This window comes from Gymnoscopelus braueri (assembly GCF_963280865.1).
Source record: "Gymnoscopelus braueri genome assembly, chromosome: 2".
In the NCBI taxonomy this organism is placed as follows: domain Eukaryota; kingdom Metazoa; phylum Chordata; class Actinopteri; order Myctophiformes; family Myctophidae; genus Gymnoscopelus; species Gymnoscopelus braueri.
The window spans coordinates 22,389,458-22,404,880 of record NC_137604.1 but is presented as its reverse complement, the minus strand read 5'-3'; the positions used below and the strand labels follow the sequence as shown (position 1 = coordinate 22,404,880).

The window sequence follows — 15,423 nt, the reverse complement described above, 5'->3', positions numbered from 1 at the left end:
ATTCACCTGGGCGCCGGGCAGACAGTGTGTACACGTCATAGAATATTGGAATTTGTTCAACTTGCTTTTTGAAACCCTAGAGAATACATAATTGTCTCTGTCGGGTGGAAACCTCATATGTCCAAAACTGTACATTTTCAGGATTCAAATTCAAAAATAGAGGTGTAATACTGGTGTAGGGCTGGTGTAGTGCCCAGGATCACTTAGGAAATTGGCACCGGGTGAAAAAAATGGGTTACAAAAATCGAGGGATAAAAATTTAAAGAAAAACAAATTCAAAAATAGAAAAAGTAGCAGATCGACAAGCTCAAAACGTAAATTAACGCCCTACTTGATCATACTACAGCGTCACACAAAAGCATCAAAAGTAGCAGATCCACAAGCTCGAAACGGGCCGCTTCGCGCCGTGTTTCGAGCTTGTGGATCTGCTACTTTTGAGTGATGCTGTAATATGATCAAGTAGGGCGTTAATTTACGAAAAAACACAAAAAGTTAAAATATGGAGATAAGAAGTTTGTGCCCGACAGCGACGATAAAAAAGTGACTCCTACACAACTGATAAAAGTGAGATCGCTGACATTTCCTATCGTTTTGTGGAAGTTGAATGCGTGTGTGTGTGTGTGCGTGCGTGTGCGTGTCTCTGTATCGACACACGATGGAAAGGGAATGACTTGCGTGTGTTTACATTCCAGAGGCCAAATGCAACGGCTTTTCTTTGGCAAAAACAGACCAACGGTAAAACTCTTAACTTTGATTGACGGCGAGATTTACATTTCACTGGGCAGGAATCAGTCACGGGGGGCACACTGATGTAAGAGCCGTAGGGGGGCTCAGGGGGGCTTATGAGAGCTGAGAGGTGAGGAGGCATGTCGAAAAGAGGCATGCCAGGGCTTAAGCTGGCATTGACTGGCAGGGGGTCAAGACGAACTCAACACAAGGTCTTGCCAGGGGGTCCCCGGGCTAAATGATTTTAGTTAGGAACCAAATGGACCTTTTTACGGGTCTGTAACTCTTGAGTGTGTACAAATGGAACCAAATGGACCGTTAAGGGTCCATTTGGTTCCATTTGTACATGGGGTTTGTATGGGGTTCAATTAACACCCCATACCAGTACTTAAAGGTAGGGTAAGTGATAGGTTTTGGTTAAAACAAAAGGTTTTTGTTAAAAAGTTAAAGCATATATTCTGATGTTTGTTCAGTAACAGGGGTCTCCCCGTCTCTCCAGCTCTTTAATAAACAGGTGGGTGACAAAATTTCAGCCAATCAGGAGAGAATACCCATTTATCAGCTTATCCATTTATCCAGTTCCAATTTTGTCTTCTCATTTCTTTGTGTCATCAACATATCAGAATATAGAGATATTTTACACTTATTTTCATCAAAGAAAATCACTTACCCTACATTTAAGAGCAATCCTCCAGTGGAGGAGAAAAACAACACGAATGCAGGTGATGTGTTGTTTTCGGCTTAACTACACATTCTACAATCACAGTAGCTGTGTGTGGTCCTTGACCCTGTTTAGTTAGCCGAGTTAAAAGGGATTTTCAACCTAAATCCCATTGTTCTGATGTGAGCAGAGCTTATATATATATATATACACACACACACACACACACACACACACACACACACACACTATAGTGCAGGAAAGAATAGGCTATAGCCAAATTCCAACACTCAAATGTCTCCTTCGCCTCTCCTTCTCCGACCTCAATGTGCGTTAGAGTTATGTGAAGTAGCAGAACTACTTGGAAAATTAAATATTAAAAATCTTTAAATCTTGTATGGGTTGGGGGGGGGGGGAACCGGGAAAGCATCTGTGTCATTTTAGATTTTACCGTTGGCTATTCCAAAATAGCAGATATACAAGCTCACAGCGCGTGACTTTGTGCCGCGCGGCGCTGCAAGCTTGTACATCTGCTATTTTAGTTTTTTTTTATCTTGAATAATTTTGAATTTTTTGAACACAACTCTCCTCTTCTGGGTGGGTCCCTGACACAAAACATTTTCAGATGGGGGGTCCGCGGCCAAATATATATATCAATTTGGAGGTCCTTGGCACGAAAACGTTTGAGAACTACTGATTTAGAAGGCATTTGTAGAATCGGCCTCACAGGTCTTAATGGGTTAACTTGTGGGTCGTTGACATGAAGACGTTTGAGGAAGCAGAGTGTTTGAACTGACCGTTGTCTCCTGCTCAAAGCGCCTGTAGATCTGCTCCTTCTGCTGCTGCAGCTTGTTGCTGAGCTGCTGCTGGGCTCTCTGCTCCTCCTTCTGCAGGAGACGCAGCTCCCTCAGCTCCTGACGCCTGGGGGGAGGAGGAGGAGGAGGAGGCCATGGAAGATGGAAGAGAGAGAGAAAGGGAGAGGAGAAAGGAGAAAGGAGAAAGGTGTCGTTATGGAGAGATCGGTACTTAGACAGTAGGGGTCAGGATCGGGAACCGGAGGAACTGGATCCAACATTGATGAACCATGGAATGGGTTCTTTCACATTTACAATACTGGTGGATCTCCAACATTTTAATTTCAAGGACCACCATAACTCTGAGGGTGTACATTTGTACACTCTCAGAGTTACAGACGTGTACGGGTCCATTTGGAACCCCCAATATGAATTGGGACGGTATAGGGAACCGTTAAAGAATCGGACCATTAACCCATTCAATCCGGGAACGCATCTGTGTCATTTTAGATTTCTTGGCTATGCTTGTAGTACATTTGATTTAAACATATTGTGATACCTTTAGCAAAGGTACAATATGTTTATTAAAGTTGCATTTAAAAAATGTTATATTTTAAACATTTTCCCATGGACCACCTATAATTATACTGGGGACCACTGGTTGAGAAACAGTTGACCCTTACTGTACATGTGTTTACAAATGATACCAAATGGACCCTAACGGATCCATTTGGTTCTATTTGTACATTCGCAGAGTTAAATGAACACTGATGATACTACAGTGTAGATTGGAGTCCCGGAGATCAAAATGGTATCAATTGTGGGTCCGTAGCCTAATGCATATCAAACCTGGGGGGGTCCTTGAAATTAAAATGGTTGATAGTCACTGCTATAACCGTAAAGATCTTCTCTCATGGGGGTCCCTGGCTAATATGTGTCAATTTGGGGGTCCAAAAGTTTGAGAAGCACTGGTCTATAACAAGCAGAGCTCTATAAGGTAACAGAGTGCTAGTGGTATTAACCTGAGGTATCTCATCTCCTCGTTCTTGGTGTCGTTGTCGGTGATGATCTTTGACGTGGTCACGCTGACCTCCACTCCGTCCACCATGAACTTACGCGTCTTCTTCAGCGTCTTCTTCTGACGCTTGATGTCCTGAGAAAGAAAAAAAAGAAGAACAATGGCAGCCTCTCTGTTAGCGACGGTTTGCAGTTCTGTCTTAAAACCCCATGTGCTGTTGAGTGGAGTCCCTCAGGGCTCTATGCTAGTGTGTTTTCTGTTTTCGCTCAACGTTAAATATCTTCGCCGAAAATAGCCGATAGACAAGCTGCGACGCATTGTGAGCTTGTCTATCGGCTATTTTCTGCTAAAGTTTTCGCCAGAATAAGGAGGCTAGGGTTTAAGTGATTAACATTTGTTTTGGATATTTACGAGAGTTCACTTATGATGGTGCCTTAACAACTTGTGCCTTAACAGGGGCCTGTACTTGGCCCCCTCTTTTTTCCCCTCTACACCAAATCTGAATGGACTATTCTTTTCAGACTGTTTGCCTATTATAAAATGCCCAGAGGGATGCTTGGGTTTATGTGTGGTTAATGTTCAATTCAAATGTTTTACAAGCTAAAACCTCAGAATTAGGGAGCATTATGGTGTCCCACCTCACCTGTGATCGGGCTGGGCTATATGACTTCAAATCAATGATAATTTCAACATTTTGCCTTGATTACAAATGAACGATAATAAAATAAAAAAGGGAAAATAGCAGCACAAGTAAGCTTGTAAATCAGCTACTTTCCAAAAATATCTATTAGAATGTGTGTCAATTCGTTGATACCGGTATATGAGATTAATTTGCAGGATTAAGTCAGTTATCGGTCCTAAATATCGGTTTCGATATATGTGTTGGGTAAATTGCCCAGGCCTAACCTGTGAAGAGACAGATCCTGGCTCTTTGGTTTTGGAGAGGAAGCTGGAGATGGAGAGGTTCAGGTCTAAGCTGCTGTTATCAGCTGAACCCCTGCCCGAGTCCGAGTCCTTCTCCCTGTTGTTGTTGGCCTGCTCCGAAACGTCTCTCTGCTGGTCTTCCCCAGGTAACGTCAAGGTCACCTTCAGACCCTTGTAGAGGTCTACTTTTTCCTCCTCGGCCGCCGGTGGGCTGGGTTCTTCCACGACCTCCTCGACCCTTTCCTCCACGGGAGCGGCGGTGGCCTCCGAACTCTCAGCGGTGGCTTTTCCTCGTTCTTCACCGGCTGTGACGTCGTCGGCTGCGTCCGCCTCTTTCTCGTTGGTTATCTCCAGCCGTTCCATCTCCGTGGCCGGTGGTGCTTCAGGCTCAGGCTTGGTCTCCGGTTCGGTGGGCGTTATGTCCATCGCTATGTCCGACTCTGCGATCTTCTCCTCTACGATCCCTCCGTCCTCAACGGGGGTTCCTGGCGTTAGGGCTGTGTCACCATTACAAATTTAAGTTGACGATTAATTGTCACTCAAATAATTGCGATTAACGATTTAACTCTTTCAGTGCCATGCTTATTTATGGAATTTTGGTTCTGAGTGCCACAACCAAAATTAATTGTAAAAAAAAAAGTGCTTAGGAGCCGAGATACAGCCTTTTTCAGTAAAAAGTTAAACAAGAAGTCAATGGAGCAGCAAATCTTCAAATCATCATATCTTGGGTTCTGAACATGTTTTTCCAAAAAAAAAAAAAAAAAAGAAATGATTTACATACAGTATTTAATAATTTTATACATGTAAAAATTGCAGAAATAGTTGATCTACATGTATGCTTGTAGATCTGCTATTTCTGCTTTTTTTTTATATATTTGAAAATGTGTGAAACATTTTCAACATGGAAACGATAATGACGATTATGGCGATTATGGCGATTATGGCGATTATGCAAAAATAATTGCGATTTTCTAAAATAATTGCGATTGGACGATTATGTAATAATTGTGACAGGCCTACCTGGCGTCTCTTCTTGCTGTTGCACGACCGCCGGAGCGCCGGGTTCTTCCACCGTCGAGCTGGAGTCCACGACGTGGTTGGACACGGGGAGCTCCAGGGGCGTGGCGGGTGGCGCTGGTTCAGCCCTCTCGGGGACAGGCTCCAGAACGGAAGGAGACAAGGGGACCTTCTCCTCCTCGGAGCTGGCAACGCTGACGTCCGACGGGGCGCGTTTATGGCCCTGGAAAACAGAGGAGTCGGAAACAAATTAGCAAGGAAAACAAGAGGGACGACAAGGCTCAAAACTGTCATCACATAAAACCTGATGTTGCTACGTAATAAATGATTTGGGGAAAGATGGCGACTGGGACAGCATTCCATTGCTTAAACCCCAGGAAATTGGGGACCCCTAGGGGTCCTTGAGGGGATTCCGGGGGTCCCCAGCTAAATGATGGTATATAAGTTATAAGGATGCTCTATTATGCCTAGATTGTAGAAGACTTTCTTCTTTTCCAAACCCTAGAAAAACTAAATATAGAGCCTCCAGACTTGTTAACTGATCAAAGGATATTGCCTATATTTGTTGGATGACAAACATAGTGAAAATAGCTCACAATGCGTCACATGGTGACACATTGTGAGCTTATGTAGGTCTGCTATTTTAGAATGCTGCAAATTTTTTGGTTTGTTCTGCCCACCAGTCGTGTCTCTGTGTCTTCCTCCTCCTCTTCCTCCTTGTGCTCTTCAATCTCCTCAGTGAACACCTCCGCTTTGGCTTCAGCTATCAGCTCCCTCACAGGCTTATTGTCTTTCACACTGGTGACAAATGAATGCTGCGCACACAAAACACACACACACCATTACACTTCATAAGACTATTACGTTTCAATAATTCATTGTCAGTTACAAAAAACAACAACAACAAAGAAAAAACAATAAAAGATACAATTGGGAAAGATATATACATCATCCAGTCGAGGTGAAGCTGATAAGAAATGTGTTTATTTGTGGAATCCAAACAGCATCAAAAACAAGTACCCTAAGCTAACTCTCTGTACTCCTCTCACCTTGCTTGCTGTAAATCGCTCTGGATTAAAAGAGTCTGCTAAATGCCTAAATTGTGTCGTAAATTGTGTCACCTCCCAAATCTCCTAAAAGAAGTCCCTCTCATATCTTTTCGCAGTGTCTTTATAGCTCTCTCTCCCAAGCCAGGCCCAGGGGCCCCATGACAAAGAAACGATACTGTAGGTGGGACACAGCCTTTTACATATAGCTTGATCAAACGGTTGATTCAATCAAAAGGCAGGCCTTCAGGGCCTGACAAAAGGAACGAACACCTTCTAAATGATTACAGATAGAATGGAATAATTAAATATTAGCACCCATACACTCATAAATGATCAAACAATCATAACAAAGCCTAAAAAAATCATAACAAAGCCTAAAACAATCATAACAAAGCCTAAAACAATCATAACAAAGCCTATCAGCACTGATGCCTTTAGCCCATTGAGACCTGGTACGCATCTGTGTCACTTTTTCAATTGAGCTAAAAAGCATTATTTTACACGTTGGCTATTCAAAAATAGCAGATATACAAGCTCATAGCGCGGCACCGAGTGCCGCGCTATGAGCTTGTATATCTGCTATTTTTGAAAAATCGTGAAAATGTGTGCACATCTTTGAATATATATGGTTTAAAGTGAACATTTTTAACTCTATTCTTTGCTTCTGGGGGTCCCTGGAACAAAATATTTTGAGATGGGGGTCGGCGGCCAAATACATATCATTTTGGGGGTCCTTGACATGAAAAAGTTTGAGAACCACTGACATAGTAACACGTTTTTAGAAGACATTCTAAAAACAGACATTCTGTAGAATCGGCCTCAGGTCTTAATGGGTTAAAAGAAGGTGACGCTTTTACCACTTGAAGCTGCACCTATTTTAATGGATAGTACGGTTGAGCATGTTAATACAATTTAACTCATTTAGTACATGTGCGGTGGTTGGAGGTGGTCTTCCTACTCTTCCATTCAGACATTTGGTTTTATCAATTCATAAGAAAATGCTATCAAGCTAGATTGTACCTTTACAGCAACACATCTCAATTAGTGTTAGCTGTGTAAGGATTTGTTTTTCAAAGGTATCTACATCTATGCAATATACTGTAAATGCAATTAGACCTAAACCTAAACCTTTCATCTTTAAACTCGTTCAAAACAACATATCCCCCTCCAGACAAGCTTACTCCAGCCTAAAAAGATGTTGCCCATATTGGACCACCGGCCTGAGAATACACAGTTGCTTCCATATCAACACCTTCAATGGTGGTAGAACACTATGCTGTATTTTCAAGCACATTGAGCCTTTCTTGGAGTATAATTACAATGCTTTCGGTGTGTCTCTGTAGACTCCTGTACATAACGTCCTAACTCCCTCTTGCCTGTCTGAAAGTAACTGGCAGAGCAATTTAACGCATTTAATCCAGGAACGCATCTGTGTCACTTTAGATTTATTTTGGCTATTCAAAAATAACAGATGTACAAGCTATGTAGCTTGTAGATCTGCTATGTTTGAAAAGAAATCGTGAGAATGTGTGAAAATCTTTGAATATATATATACATCTTTAACTCAAATCTTTGCTTCTGGGACTCCCTGGAACAAAATATTTTGAGATGGGGGTCCTAGACATGAAAAAAGTTTGAGAACCATTATTATTACAGCAACATAAATTAGGATTTTGTTAGGATGTTAGAATTTAGAAGACATTTGTAGAATCCCCAGAAGCAAAGATTTGAGTTAAACATTTTCACTTTAAAAAACATATATATTCAAAGATTTGCAAACATTTTCAAGATTTTTCCCAAAACAATAGCAGATATACAAGCTTGTAGAGCTTGTATATCTGCTATTTTGGAATAGCGTAAAGTATAAAATAATGGTTATAGCAAAAAAAATAATCTAAAATGACACGGATTGAATGGGTTAAACCCATGGGAAGAAGAAACGCCTGGTCAGCTGACGTCAGCTCAAGTGCTAGGGGATGAGCGGTAGCATCGCTAGCACACATGGTGCTGTACGCGACATGCTCAGCAGGGTGAACAGATGTTCACCTCAGGTTCAATATGGGTGCCCACGCTTGAATAATGAATAGGACTACTGGCACAATTATATCGTTGCTGTTGGGCAGAAACCTCTTATCTACATATTCTAACTTTTTGTGTTTTTCCCCCCGTAAATTAATGCCCTACACACTACAGCCTAATCTGTATGAAAAACGGCTGAAAGAAATGAACAGAAATGTCATATTTTCCATCATTAATTCCACGTCGCTGTATTTGTTATTGTACCTGTAGGAGCTGTGCCGTATTCCATCTGTTGTCTACGTTCTTATCCAAACACCTCCTTAGGAAGTCACTGAACTCTGGAGACCTGGAATGCATGAGTGGAGACAGCTCAACAACTGAAATAATCATTGGCAACAATTCATATTGACCATAGATTCTGGATCTGGGATGTAAGCCGTCTATAAGTATTTTGTAGGATAAGAAACATTAAGTTCACACAGTCTATAAGACTGTTATTTTCTCCATAGACAAAGGATGCATTACCAGACGATGTTCTGTGCAGGCTGTGGTGTCATATGAAGTAACTGGCATAGTGACAAATATCGTGGACACTTACTATACATGGCACTAAGACCCAGAAATTCTCGGAATAATTCAATTGCAGCAATATCGAACCGCTATTTTAGCACATAAACGAACGTAAACACAATAAAGGGTGACATATTGTCTGTTGGGTGGAAACCTCATACGTCCAAAACTGTGACTTTTCAGGATTTAAATTCAAACATAGCAAAAGCTCGAAAGCTTGAGATTTCAAAAAGCTCGAACTTTCGAGCTTTTGCTATTTTTGATGCTTTAGTGGCGCTGTAGTATAAAAACAGAAAAAATAAGAATTCTATGGAGATATGAGGTTTCTGCCCGACAGTGACGATATGGGTATTGGGCTGGGATGAGAAGGTCTCACCAGCGTGAAGGCTGCATCAGGGTGGGGGGCTCAGCCTTGGCTATCTTCAGCAGCACTCTCATGGGGTTCATCTCGTGGTTGGGGGGCTCGATCTGGGCCAGCTCGATCAGCGTCACCCCCAGGGACCAGATGTCGGCCTTGTAGTCGTAGGGGCGGTCCTTGGACGTCTCGCACATCACCACCTCTGGAGCCATCCTGGGGTTGGAGAATGATCCCATTATGAGGTGAGGGAACTAGGGGTGCAACACTTACTCAAACTAATCCATTTAAAAAATACAGTAGCCCTATTGGACCATGAAGTCCAAAAAGGCTACAACAGTTAACCTCTTTCAACTTGGCATCCCTATTAGCATAGAATAGCTGATCTACAAGCTCACAAGGCATCACAATACTACACATTGTGAGTTTGTAGATTGGCTATTTTTGTTATTTTTGTGTGACACTGTGGTACGGTTAAGTATAAACTAAAGTACAGCTTACGTGTTTATTAAATCAATTGATTTAATAATGAAAACACCTATTCGTTTTTCTTTTCCATTGATTCAGTGTTATTAAATACAAAATATATGTAAAAAATATATTATTGATTATTCGATTAATGGAAAAGGTAATTGATGGAATAATCGCTAAGAAAATAATGCATTGTTGCAGCCCTACAATTATGAGTTAAGGGAACTCATATAAAGCAAAGTCATATTTGCAGTGAGGTGTATTAGTGTTAACTTGCTGTTGTGAAATAACTAGTTAATACACAGACTTCTACTGTTGACATATCATCTCTGTAGGGTGGAAACCTCATATGTCAAAAAAATATATACTTTTCAGGATTCAAATTCAAAAGTATCAAAAGTAGCAGATCTACAAGCTCAAAACGCGTCCCTTCGTGCCGCTTTTCGAGCTTGTGGATCTGCTACTTTTGATACTTGTGTGTGACGCTGTAGGATGATCACGTAGGGCGTTAATTTACCAAAAAAAACACAAAAATAGGTTTCTGCTCGACAGTGACGATATCTTTGTTGTACTTTTCTCCCAAGCCGAATCTTTGAGTTGTTGTTGCACTCATTATATTTTTCCACTGGTATCATCCACTCACCAGTAAGGTGTCCCGATGAAAGAGTCTCTCCTCTGTAGTGTTTTGGTGTTCTTCGCAGACACCCCGAAGTCAGCTGGAAAGACAGACGATTCAACACGACACTAATATTAGCCACAGGAATGTCACCAACATTGTTTCTTTCCACAAAGCAACCAACTGAGCCAATGAAACAAAGGAAAGACACAACCAAAACAACTCTAAAGAACAGAACGCTTTGGTTCTAACTAACAGAACAACAAGTCATATTTATTTATTTCACTTTAAACGGGAACGTATCTGTGTAACCACTTTAACCATTATTTTATACTTTTGCTATTCAAAAATAGCAGATATACAAGCTCATAGCACTGCACCGAGTGCCGCGCTATGAGCTTGTAGATCTGCTATTTTTGAAAAATCGTGAAAATGCCTGCAAATCTTTGAATATATATATATTTTAAAGCGAACATTTTCAACTCAAAACTTTGTGGGGGGTCCCTGGAACAACATATTTTGAGATGGGGGTCCGTGGCCAAATACATATCATTTTGGAGGCCCTTGAGATGAAAAAGTTTGAGAACCACTGATTATAGCAACATTCCATTCCATTCATCCAAGGCACAAAAACTATTGATTGCTTGATCATTAAAATAAACATGTGATCATTAAAAACACCCATATGACCAATATAGGCTGTTAAGTGGTCAGATGGTTGGGTCACGAATGGAATGCTTTCAAGATTTTCAAGTGGTGTCCTGATCCAGAAAAGGTTTGGAACCGCTGCTGTATTTGAATTGGTGACATCATGCTTTGTTTCAAACACGAGCACGCTAACCGCCAAGTGTGACATTCGTGTGACTTATGTCACCGGACAAAATGCCTATTGTGTATTTATATTATTACAGCAGCCTTGTTACATCCACCAGCAATGACTCATCCCACTTAAAAGTCAACCTCCATTACCACATCTGTTGTGGCTACATGTGTGATGCACACACTGCATGCCAATAAACACGGGCCGCTGCCTTGCACATTGCAGTCCGAGTCCAATCATTGATTCATGCTGGTATGTCAACACGGTGAGCAGGCGTTGTTAACCTGAGTTAGATCGGCTATTTTTGCTGCTTTTCGGGACGCTCTTGTGGGGAAAAGTAGAGCATTGATTTACCAAAGAGACTTAAGAGGGTTGAGATTTGGGTTTCTGCCTGACAGCAAGGATATTGTGGCAGAAACCTCTTATGTCCATATTCTAACTATTGGTGTTTTTTTTGGTAAATTAATGCCCTACTTGATCATATTACAGCGTCACATAAAAGTATCAAAAGTAGAAGATCTGAAACCTCGATACACGGCACGAAGCAACGCATTTTGAGCTTGTAGATCTGCTACTTTTGCTATTTCTGAATTTGGATGCTGAAAAGTAACAGTTTTGGACATAAGAGGTTTCCACCCGACAGAGACGATATGCTACATGGAATATTATATTATGGAGACTGATTAACTGCATTCCTGTGGTATAATATGAATCTATTGACAAAAGGACTGTTATATTTGATCATATATATGTCACTGTAATTCATCACTGTAACTTGGCTGTTCTTTACATAAACTACAGCAAAGAGCGTGTGGAATCTACAGCAACGTTATCAGAACCATATTATGTGCAGTGCAATCATGCTAATGTTTTGGGGGTTCTTAAGCCAATTTCAATCTGGTGTTCCTATTAAGTTGGTCAACAGAAGGGTGCCAGGAATGTTCTTGAAATATTTTTACGTGTTTCCACGGGAAACCCGTGGGGCGGCTGTTACGAACATTCGGGGCATACTCGCCTATCTCCATAAATGGAGACAAAGGCTGATGTTATAGAATAGCTAGGAAAGGAGATTCCTAAAACACACCTAGCTCTGACATCAGAACACTCCTTCTAGAAACCCCATATACGGGTATAACCGGAACCATCCAGGACTGACATCATAGTCCCCGGTTTGGGCATGATAGACATAGCCAGCTCCATATGTGGGAAGGCCTGACACCACCTGACATCACCACCGTGATGTCAGGAGCCACCCTCAGGGTTATAAAACAAGCCGTCTGTCAGGGTTAATCTCATATCATCATCGACATTAGACCCAGTCCTAACCCTTCCAGAGTGAACAGCATAGACCCAACCAGGAATAACGCATCAGGCAATGCAGGGTAATCAGCGACGCTTGAGGAACATATTGACCCTACACAGAGTACCAGGACAACTGGCTGGCCGTACAAACCAGCTAGGCCTCTCAGTGGCTCTTGAGCCCGGTTCTAAGCAATCAGCCGATTATAAGTGTTTCAACATTAGACCCAGTCCTAACCCTTCCAGAGTGAACAGCATAGACCCAACCAGGAATAACGCATCAGGCAATGCAGGGTAATCAGCGACGCTTGAGGAACATATTGACCCTACACAGAGTACCAGGACAACTGGCTGGCCGTACAAACCAGCTAGGCCTCTCAGTGGCTCTTGAGCCCGGTTCTAAGCAATCAGCCTGCTGGCTGTGGGCTGGCTGTGCGCGAGCGTCTTCTACACAACATAAACACAGCAATGGCGGAGGCAGCAGCAGCGGCAGCGGTAGTAGCGGTGTCTACGGCAGCAACAACAACAACAACAATAACAACAGCAACAACCGGAGGCTGCTGGACCAAACACGTAACCTGCAGGTACTTCATGCACGGGCTTTGCAAAGAAGGGGTCAACTGTCGATATTCCCATGATCTCGCCAGCAGCACTCCTGCAGCCATGATTTGCAAATTCTTTCAGAAAGGAAACTGTGTGTTCGGGGACCGGTGCAGGTTTGAACACTCTAAACCGGCGAAGCAGGACGACTCGCACGTTCTCACGCCGCCGCCGCTGCCATCCGCCCCCCTCCCGCTCGCCAGCGCCTCAGAGCCCATGCCCAGTGGACCACCAGGCGGCGCTGCGGACAGCCCCGCGGAGGCGCCCCCCCGTGGCTTAGGGGCAGTGGACTGGGTCAACGCTGCAGAGTTTGTGCCAGGGCAGCCCTACTGCGGACGGGCTGATCCTGTGGAAGCGGAGGGGCCCGTCGTCCCTCTCATTGAAGAGCTGGAGAAGGACCAGGCCGTTGACGACGACGACAAGGAGCTGCGGAAGCAGCTGTGTCCATATGCCCTGATGGGCGAGTGCCGCTACCGCCTCAACTGCGCGTACCTCCACGGCGACGTCTGCGACATGTGCGGCCTGCAGGTGCTCCACCCCACCGACAACAACCAGCGATCGGAGCACACCAAGGCCTGCATCGAGGCCCATGAAAAGGACATGGAGATCTCCTTCGCCATCCAGCGCAGCAAGGACATGATGTGTGGCGTGTGCATGGAGGTGGTGTTCGAGAAGACCAACCCCAGCGAGCGCCGCTTCGGAATCCTCTCCAACTGCAACCACTGCTACTGTCTCAAGTGCATCCGCAAGTGGAGGAGCGCCAAGCAGTTCGAAAGCAAAATCATCAAGTCTTGCCCCGAGTGTCGAATCACATCCAACTTTGTCATCCCCAGTGAGTACTGGGTGGAAGACAAGGAGGACAAGCAGAAACTCATCCAGAAATACAAGGACGGCATGGGGACTAAAAAGTGCCGATATTTCGACGAGGGCCGTGGAAACTGCCCGTTTGGCTCCAACTGCTTCTACAAGCATGCCTTCCCCGACGGTCGCCTGGAGGAAGCACAACCCCAGCGGAGGCAGGCAGGAACCAACAGAAGGAGCCAGAACTCGAGGCGAACGCCCCTTTGGGACCTCTTCGACGAGCGGGAGAGCACAGACTCGTTCGACAACGAGGACGAGGAGATGGTGACCCTGGAGCTGAGCGAGATGCTTCTCATGCTGCTGGCCGCGGGCACCGACGACGACAACACCGACTCCGAGGACGAATGGGACTTGTTTCACGAGGAGCTGGACGATATCTACGAGATTTACCTATAGCAGCCCCCCCACACACACACACACACCCCCCCCCACCTAACCCGTTTCTCCTCCACCTATACTAGGCACTTAGAATAAACTGTCTCGTGTGAGTGATGGACAGTACCCCCTTCCCCTCCCCGTGTTGTGGCAGTGCCTTTAATCGGGCCGCTAATAAGGAACTTAATAGGTCGGTGCACTCGTGCTAAACATTTTCTAGAAACCTGTCCTTGTGAATCTATCCTTGTACGGTTCATGTAAAAGGAAAAAAAAGGCAAACAAACCCATATAAATGGTATCTAATTTTTTGGGGGAATATTGCTAATAAACCATATCATGTTTATTTGTGGGTGTGGGTTTGACCTGTTTATCATCTACCCAGGTGTTTGTATATAACTCTCTCCATATATATATCTATATACAGTAAATATATATCCGAGACAGAGGATTGACCCACTGTTAACACATTTCCACTTACTGTACTAGTGATGACTGTGGTGGTGTTTTGGGCTACATCCTCTTCTCATGCACTGAACTGAACTCAACTGGCTGGTGGAGCCCGTGATCCACTTCTTTTACTGCACACATGCACGCTTATGGCTCAAGCCTAGTTTACACTTCATCGTACGACGGGTTCACTCCGATTTTCAAGCGGTAACACGTGACACTTCCCTTATTTTCGAATCAAAAGGAATTGTTTTGCACATTCATGTAGACGCTGGTGCAGGACAAAAAAATATGCGTAACAAGAATAAGAGAAGTCCACACAGCCACTGCTCCGAGTAAACTTTGCTGTGCACTTCACAACCTTTCGACCAAAACAAACCACAACTGAATCGTTGTGATTTGCACAGCGGCGTCTGTTTTTGCGGACCTCTTTTATTCTTGTTACGCTTCCCTTATTTTCACCATCATGTGGCGAAGTGTAAATTAGGCTTTCCTCTTCTTGTCCCATGGGATGGAATGGAAGAAAAATACATTATCTCTACAAATTCCAAAGTGCACATTTTTTATATGTCTTAAATCTCACCTAATCTGCAACACCTGTGATGACCAAAAGGCGAGGCCTCCGTCAGAACTAAGCTGGAGTAACAAATTGGAACATTTGAAACATCGACAGAAGCAGGCTAAAGACTAATTTATACTTTGTCGCACAGCCTTTAACACAAGTGGGTTAAATTAAAAAAAGGCTTGGTTCACTATAGAACAGATTGAATAAACATGTCCACTTAGGCCGAAACACGTTTC

The 15,423-nt window shown here is 43.5% G+C and overlaps 2 protein-coding genes across 2 annotated transcripts in view; one reads left to right on the top strand and one right to left on the bottom strand.

Moving 5' to 3' along the window:
• The window catches only part of LOC308078581 (STE20-like serine/threonine-protein kinase), a 46,819-nt gene that overhangs the window by 14,685 nt on the left and 16,711 nt on the right, over positions 1-15,423 (bottom strand). The window contains exons 5-12 of the mRNA XM_080419801.1: positions 10,248-10,320; positions 9,155-9,349; positions 8,473-8,554; positions 5,821-5,955; positions 5,144-5,363; positions 4,106-4,620; positions 3,204-3,334; positions 2,185-2,308 (exon numbers count right to left, since the gene is read on the bottom strand). Of these exons, the coding sequence (XP_080275927.1) occupies positions 2,185-2,308; positions 3,204-3,334; positions 4,106-4,620; positions 5,144-5,363; positions 5,821-5,955; positions 8,473-8,554; positions 9,155-9,349; positions 10,248-10,320 (1,475 nt within the window). The remainder of the gene's footprint in view (positions 1-2,184; positions 2,309-3,203; positions 3,335-4,105; positions 4,621-5,143; positions 5,364-5,820; positions 5,956-8,472; positions 8,555-9,154; positions 9,350-10,247; positions 10,321-15,423) is intronic.
• Positions 12,780-14,352, top strand: LOC308103032 (putative E3 ubiquitin-protein ligase makorin-1). Its single transcript, XM_080452884.1, has one exon. It carries the CDS (start codon positions 12,808-12,810, stop codon positions 14,194-14,196), a length of 1,389 nt encoding a protein of 462 aa, XP_080309010.1. The 5' UTR covers positions 12,780-12,807; the 3' UTR covers positions 14,197-14,352.